Source organism: Chaetura pelagica, unplaced genomic scaffold (assembly GCF_000747805.2).
Source record: "Chaetura pelagica isolate M959 unplaced genomic scaffold, ChaPel_1.0 scaffold142, whole genome shotgun sequence".
In the NCBI taxonomy this organism is placed as follows: domain Eukaryota; kingdom Metazoa; phylum Chordata; class Aves; order Apodiformes; family Apodidae; genus Chaetura; species Chaetura pelagica.
The window spans coordinates 1,291,203-1,298,760 of NW_009952973.1; the positions used below are offsets into that span (position 1 = coordinate 1,291,203).

Genomic DNA, 7,558 nt, shown 5'->3' on the forward strand with positions numbered 1-7,558 from the left:
CATTCCTGTGGAACAAGCAGAGAGCCATGGAGAGGAAGTACTTGCTAGCAACTGAACCCTCACCAGCAGCCTTTTGAGGAGGAAAGATGGCTTGTTACTGCTCTGCAGCTTTGGAAGCTGGGCTCAAAGAAAGAAATAGAACCCACTATGTGCTGAGCTTGCTTTGAGCAAAGCCCTACCTTGCACCTGTAAAGGTCTACACTTGAATGCAAGGTGTTAGCAGAGCTGAAGTTTACCAAGAGTCCTGCCTGTCATTCAAGTGGTGTAGAAAATTCTCTAAAATAATTGCCTCTTCCCATTTCCCCTGCAGACCCCTCCGTTCTTCATCTGATCTTTCTCTGTGACCTGAAACTATTGCTCTTTATTTCAATGTAAAATAATCTTTTTTCTTCCTTCTGTCATGACATGCAACTCTATTACTTTTCTCCAGTCTGGCCGGGGTAGGAAAACAGCTGCTACAGCTGCCTGAAATGAGGCAGCCAACCCAACCCCATCGCTGTGCAGATGGCATGTGGAGTTGTTTGGGGTTTAGTGGTATGTAGTGGGGCCAGGCTCTCTGAGCAAAGAGCTCTGGCAATAAGCTGGGCACAAGCAGCAGGGGAAGGCCAGATGTTTTCAGGAGGGTGGAAACTGCAACATCCCAGGCCTTGACCAGTGACCCTTACCCCGTGTGAGGCAGAGAGATAGGTTCAATATGTATACTTCCTGGGCTGCTCTGGTACAGCAGGAGGGCTGGAGCTGAGGAGCCTGAGTCAGTCTCTCCTTATCATGCTGTACTGCTGAAGCAATGGGTGGGAGCTCACAGGTTGTCTGCTTCATTCTCACAGCCCTGTGGATGACATCACAGCTTAAATATTTACCCTCTACTAGCTTTTACTACTGTGTATGCAGTTCAAAGGGGAGTGGAGAGTGGTTTTGGTGGGGGTGGGGGGTGTGGTATTTCTCCAGATGGCTGCTTGCAGCCTGCTTTGCAAACCTGTTGTATTAAACTGGATTAAATCCCTAAAACCTTCAGTGAAGCTTTGCAGTCTTGAATACATGGGGACTGTGTGTTGGGTTCAGATGTAACCTGGCTTGCTGCTTTGCTCTCAGCCAGAGCCCTGGGAGAGGTAGCTTGTGGGGGTGGCAGGGACATGGAGGGGGACCTGTGCTCTCAGCCCGCAGGGGCCACTCATGGCATCTTCCTGTGTGTCTCTCTCTCCTAGGGCGCTCGTCTGAGCTGAACCACTCGCCCCCTCCAGCTGAGAGCCAAGGGTTTCCCCCTGTCCCTCTCCTTTCTGCCTCCACTGAGGATGGTCCCTCCTCTGCCCCCAGCTGCCCACCCCCTCTGCCCCAGAAGAAGACAGTGAGCAGAACAGTGTCCTCCCCAGATGGCTTTTTTGGGGGACATGCATCTTCAGGCAGAGCAGCTGGTGCTGCCAGCCCCAGGCTGAATTTCAGCCACTCCGAGAGCAATGTCTGCCTCCAAGAGGAGCCTCCTTTTGTCTACCCAGCCAGCCTGGGGGGCCGCCCGGGTGCCTTCTCCTCCTCCGAGTCCCTGGAGAAAGGCTCCAAAGGAAATGGCTACTGGGGCTCAGCCACCGGTAAGAGCACAGGGGCTTGTGTCCCCAGCAGAAGCCTCCAGTCCTTTTCCTCCTCGCAGCTCAGCGTGTCCAGCCAGGTGTCGTCGGGCTCCAGCCTGCAGCTCCACAGCCTCCTGAGCAACATGGACAGCAAGGAGGGGGTGTACGCGAAGCTGGGGGCCCTGTACGCGGAGTCCTTGCGCCGGCTGGCGGCCAGATGCGAGGACTGCTTCATGCGGGAGCAGAAGGACGAGCTGCACTTCAGCGAGAACAACTGGTCGCTCTTCAAGCTGGCGTGCAACAAGCCCTGCTGCGATTCGGGGGATGCGATATATTACTGTGCCACCTGCTCCAAGGACCCTTCTACGACCTATGCTGTGAAGGTGAGCCCACACCCAGCAGGCATCCAGCCTTATCCCCAGCTCCCAGTTGGGAGGATGAGGCAAAGAGATGCAGGGCCCAAGGTTGTGTGGGAGGTCTGTCTGAGCTAGGACTGAACGTATATGGATTTGAATGAAAGAGTGGGAAGCAGACTCAGCCTTTGAGAAGCAGCATCAGCCTGTCTTCTCTGCTTGTCTTCTTCACAGGTAAAGTCTGGCAGGCAAAACCTTTTCCAAAATTGCCACTTTCCCCCTGCTGCTTGCAAAGGTTAATTTAACGTTTGTTACAGTGAAAACTACTCTAGTCAAATGCTTCTTGCTGCAGAATAGTAGGGCCTGAAACCCAACCAGTTCCTCTCTGAAAAATATCTTTGTGCAAACACTATGTTGTAAACTCAAGAGGCATTAGCCTCTGACACAAGCTGATGAAAGGTTGTTCAAAAGACAGCATTTTTTCCTCTGCCTGCCTTTTAAGTGGAAGGTCTGACTCAGAAACCATGTGAGTGCTTATATGATCTTGGAACTGCAGGCATTAAGATATTGCAGATCTCAATTAAACAGTGCGAGACTGACCCAGAAATGCAGTGTAAGGCCAGGTCTGAAATATTTTCCTGTCATTCTATGGAATCCATGTTAGAAATGGAAACGTGAGGTGCAATAGATCAGGTGTTTGAAATCTGGATAACTAAGATTATCCAATCCATTCCATGGATGTCTCATGGATTATGGGTTCTTGACCCAAGTTACTACTTGAGTATAGAGCCTTTAATTTCTATTCTGACTTAACCCTAGGGGCATCTCATTGCTGCTTACTCTTCAGAATGTTTTCAAAACCTAAAGTAACTCCAAAAAAAGCACTGTCAGAGATGCATTAAGCAAGAAAATAAAACAAAATAAAATAAAAATCTCTGCTGAATCGTTTCTACCATTATGAACCTCAAGGGGATCTTTTAGTTAAATGATAGCTTTAAGGCCAGTTCATGTTCTAAAGGAAGTATGGTTAACCCAACAGGGGTCTCTAAATAACCAGAATGGAGTTAGATGAGATCTTGCACCAATAACCCTAGTCCAGCACTTGAAGCTGCAGCTTCTCTTGTGTGTTATACCTAAATCTATCACAACTTCCTTCCTGCAGCTTGAGAACTGTGTGGTGAATGGGTGTGCTCCTTTTCAATCAGTGTTTCCTTGTGGCACGCACGCACCTTGGCTCTTGCCTGCCGTGTTAGGTGGGGTTTTCAGCAGCTCAGCTCCGTGGCTCAAGTGGATGAATTCCTGCCAAGGCAGAAAGAGCACGTTACAGTCTCTTAATGGGACTGCAGTTGTGTCCCTGCGTGTGATGTGGGTTTATTCTGTGCCCAGGCTATGCTGCAGAGCTCTGTAACAAAGCGAAAAGCACTCCAGCAGGGCAGTACTCTGTGCCAGTGTAAAGTGAAGTTGTGCATGTGTTTATACACATGCGTGTGTACACCTCCTGCAATGCTCCTGTGTGCCACCTTCTTTTTGGTGGCTGAAGCAGAGAATAGTTGTGAAACCTTAGAACTGGCTGATTCCTACCTGCCCCTCCTGGCTTCTGGTACCGATTTGCTGACATCAGAGATCACAGACGTGTAGTTAAAATTAGACTTGGAGAGCTCAAAATGGGCAGAGGATCTGATTTGAGCAAAGCAGCCTGCTGAGGAGCAGGAGCCAGAGTTGAGTCTGTGCACAGGCAGAGCCGGCTACGTATAAAACAGTTAGAAGGAGCCAGGATTACGTGAACAACTTTAGAGGAATTAAGCCAAGATATGCTCCATGCCTTGGCTTCTTTCTCCACTTAAAGATGAGTGACTAAGCCAACCCCAGGCTTCTACTTGGAGCTTGCTGCATGGAGGATGCCTCTGGTGCAGCCGAAGTCACAAAGAATGGCTGGCCAGGGAAGATTTCCCTGTCTTTGGTTGCAGTTATTCTTCCAGCAACTCCTCTCTCACGGGAGCTCCTCCCCTTTTCTTAAGTCTTACACATCTTCCCTGTGTGGAGAGGAACAACCAGGCTTATTCGGCAGAGAGCTGGAAGGCCTCCTCCACCTTTGGGGACCTTCTGTGTTTTCCTGTGTCCTGCTGCATGCAGCTGCAGTCTGCCTAGCTCTCCAAAGCTTGTCTTTCCACAAAAGAAGCATGGAGCCAGGGCAGGGTATTTTTGTTTAGAAAGGAGAGGACAATAGGGATTTGAAATGCCCCATCTCCACAGTATTGTCTCATCTGAGTGAATTACCTGCAAATGCCTAGATTCAAACCATTGCTAGAGGAATACAAAAGCAACCTGTTTCTCCAGCTCCTCTCTATCCTTGCATTTATTTTAACTCTGAGGCAAAATTGATTTCTTGTCCGATTTTGCATGCATGCTGTGACTGGCAGTGGCATGCTCCAGGGTTTGAAACATTTTATGCTGAGTTTCAGCCTGTTGCTGATTCCTGTGGGTGAGATATAAGTGCATTGTTAAATAAAAGGAAAAAAAGGGGGGGAAAAAAGTATAATAGAAATGCCAGAAGGCCCCATAACCTAATGGATACTCCTATAATAAGCCTGGGTTTGAGTTTGTTTAGTCTTTAATGCATTCACAAAGCTAAAATATAGAACAAAATGAAGATAAAAGTCATGTGGGTTTAAGAGACTAAAGATTATAAAATACTTTTTTCCCTTGAGTTTGCTGCACTCCCACTGATCTCTAAGCCTGTTGTTAACTCCTACTTTCTGGTGTTTTTTTCCCCTGTATTGACAAGAACAGCTTGTTGTTGGTATCCCTCAGCCATTGATCAGGTGCTTGAGAGTAGTCGCTGACACAAGAGGAGCAGCTGAAGAGGATGTAAAAGTGGCTCCAGGGCTTAGGACCAGAGAAGGGTTAGGTGGAAAAAAAGTGCTGGAGGTTTCTGTCCACCCATCACTCCAAACAGGGACACCCTTGCAGACACATCACATTGCACGAGGCCTTATACAGGCAAGCATTAACCATCTGCAGAGATGGAGGTGGCACATCTTCTGCCACAGGCTTTGCTTTTCCCTCTGCAGAATGTCTTCTGGGTCTCAGAGGGGAATCTTGATGACAACTCTGATGTAAAAGCTATGTAGCTTCTGTCAGCAATGAAACAAAGTCTCCAGAAGTTGCCTACAGGAGGACAACCTTCCTACCTTTCCTCTTCCTGGGCATTACCCGGCAAAGGAGGCATGCCCAGAAATGTGACTCAGACGTGTAGCTGCTACAGTTGGGGTGCTGCATTGCAAGAATGATCCTTAAGCCAGGAGATATTTTCAAGTACTAAAGTGACCAATGCACACCCTCCTTCTACTGATGTCTTCCTTAGCATCTGCAAGTCTCACCTTAGGAACCCACTTCTGAATTTCTGGTCTCCCCCTTGTCTCTGTTGCTGACTGATAAGACTTTCCTTTTGGTCTCTCCTCACAGATTTGTAAAACCCAGGAGTCCAAGGTGGCTGCTTCATACTGCAGCCCTGCAGTGCCAGTCCACTTCAACATCCAGCAGGACTGTGGGCATTTTGTGGCCTCTGTCCCCTCCAGCATGCTGCTGTCCTCAGATGTGGGGAAAAGCATGCCTGGCGATGGCCACCATCCCTCCCGCACTGCCAGCGAGCACGACTGTGTGGTGGTCATCACCCGGGAGGTGCCGAGCCAAACCACCGCTGACTTTGTGAGGGACTCCGTGATGCTGCACCAAGCCAAGCCTGAGCTGTACGAACGTCGTGTTTGCTTCTTGCTCCTCCAGCTCTGCAACGGCCTGGAGCACCTCAAAGAGCACGGCATCATCCATCGTGACCTGTGCCTGGAGAACCTCCTGCTTGTCCCCTGCAAGCCCCCCATGAGCTGTGTGAAAGCCAAAGATGACAAACACTTACCCCGCCTCATCATAAGCAATTTTTTGAAAGCCAAACAGAAGCCAGGAACTGGAGACTCTAAACTGAAGAAGAGCCAGGCCCGGCTGGCCCCAGAGATTGTGTCAGCTTCTCAGTACAAGAAGTTTGATGAGTTTCAGACTGGTATTCTCATCTACGAGCTGCTGCACCAGCCCAACCCCTTCGAGGAGAAGGTGCACCTCAGGGAGCAGGATTACAGCCCTGAGGACCTCCCTGCTCTGCCCAGCTTGTCCATCTACTCCCGGGGTCTCCAGCAGCTGGCCCACCTGCTGCTAGAAGCAGATCCCATCAAGCGTGTGCGGATCACTGAAGCCAAGCGGATGCTGCAGTGTCTGCTGTGGGGGCCCCGCAAAGACCTCACGGAGCTGCCCCTCAGCCATGAGGAAGCCCTCCGCCAGGTGCTGCAGAACTGGGTGGACATGAAGCGTGCCCTGCTCATGATGAAGTTTGCAGAGAGGGCTGTGGACACAGAGCGGAGCATTGAACTGGAGGAGTGGCTGTGCTGCCAGTACTTAGCGTCTGCTGAGCCGGCCTCCCTCTCACACACATTAAAGCTGCTGCAGCTGCTCTGACCTTGGATGTGTCTTGGAGGCAGCTGAGGGCTCCCGGTTGCCTGGTGGCTAAAGGTACACAGCCCCTTTCTACATGAGACGTTTGAGTCTCAGCTGCCAAGGCACATTTATCTCCTGCCCTGCACTCCCATCACAGTGCACAAGACACATTTAGTACCCTCCGCACTGTTAGTTTGTGAGCAAGCAAAACTGGGAAACTACCCCTATTTGGGGGGGGGGGGTGTGTTAAACTCTTTTTTAAGTCCGTAGACTAATAAACTCCTGCCTGCGTGTGTGCATGTTTCTAATGAACAAAATGTACTTTACTTGATTTCTGCACCTGTGGGACAGTCCTTTGATCCCCATCATCCCCTAAAGCACCAGACCCTTTTTGCCTGGGTACACCACTCCTCTCCAGCATGGGCAGCAGGGATGAGCCATTGACTGGCTTCTCCTGGGAAACAAGAGCACTTTGTGTAACGCTCCTTTGCCCAGGAGAACCAGGAAGGGCTTTCAAATTCATATCTTCCATGGGTTTTAGCATCCATTTTGCTTCTTACTTTAAAAACAAAAGTTACTGCTTGTTTTTTGTGTATCAGCTGTATTTTCCACTCTGGGCAAGTATCAGCTGTCTCTTACCTTTGTTCGATACTAATACATGATTTCCTGTCTGTTGGTGCTGCTATGCAGGCTGTTGATTGTGAAAGGGTAAGAGAGAGCCCAGGATGGGTCTGTTCATGAGGATAGTGCTGCATGCTGGGAATTACCCCTTGTAAAGTTAATGAAATGGAAAATCCCCAATTCACCTCCAAGGCCTTGCAGGGGAAGTCAGGGCCAGGTTGCTTTGCTTTCCCCATCCCTCCAGCTCCCTCCCTTTACCTGGTAATTCACCTGTCCCTTGTGTCTAGCATTTATTAACCCTGTTATCAAGAGATGAACTGGCATTTGAAAGGCCAGGACAGCTGCCCTGTGATCTGTGAGGGTCTTACTGCTGCTGGTGTTTAAATTAGAAATGCACAGGGCTAGGTGTACTGCAGACATGCTCCTCCAACAGATGCCATGCAAGAGAAGCATGATGGAAGAGGGAGAAGCTGGCCTGGCTCTTGCCAGCTCCTTTCTTTCCATCCAGACATACAGCAGCCACACAGCTTGGTAGAAAGG

The 7,558-nt window shown here is 49.7% G+C and overlaps 1 protein-coding gene across 1 annotated transcript in view; it reads left to right on the forward strand.

Annotated features, from left to right (window-relative positions):
* The window catches only part of LOC104387183 (tyrosine-protein kinase SgK223), a 21,685-nt gene extending 14,990 nt beyond the window's left edge, over positions 1-6,695 (forward strand). Inside the window, exons 4-5 of the mRNA XM_009995882.1 lie at positions 1,206-1,945; positions 5,381-6,695. Coding sequence (XP_009994184.1) covers positions 1,206-1,945; positions 5,381-6,418 — 1,778 coding nt within the window. The 3' untranslated portion in view covers positions 6,419-6,695. The remainder of the gene's footprint in view (positions 1-1,205; positions 1,946-5,380) is intronic.
* Positions 6,696-7,558: the final 863 nt, after the last annotated feature.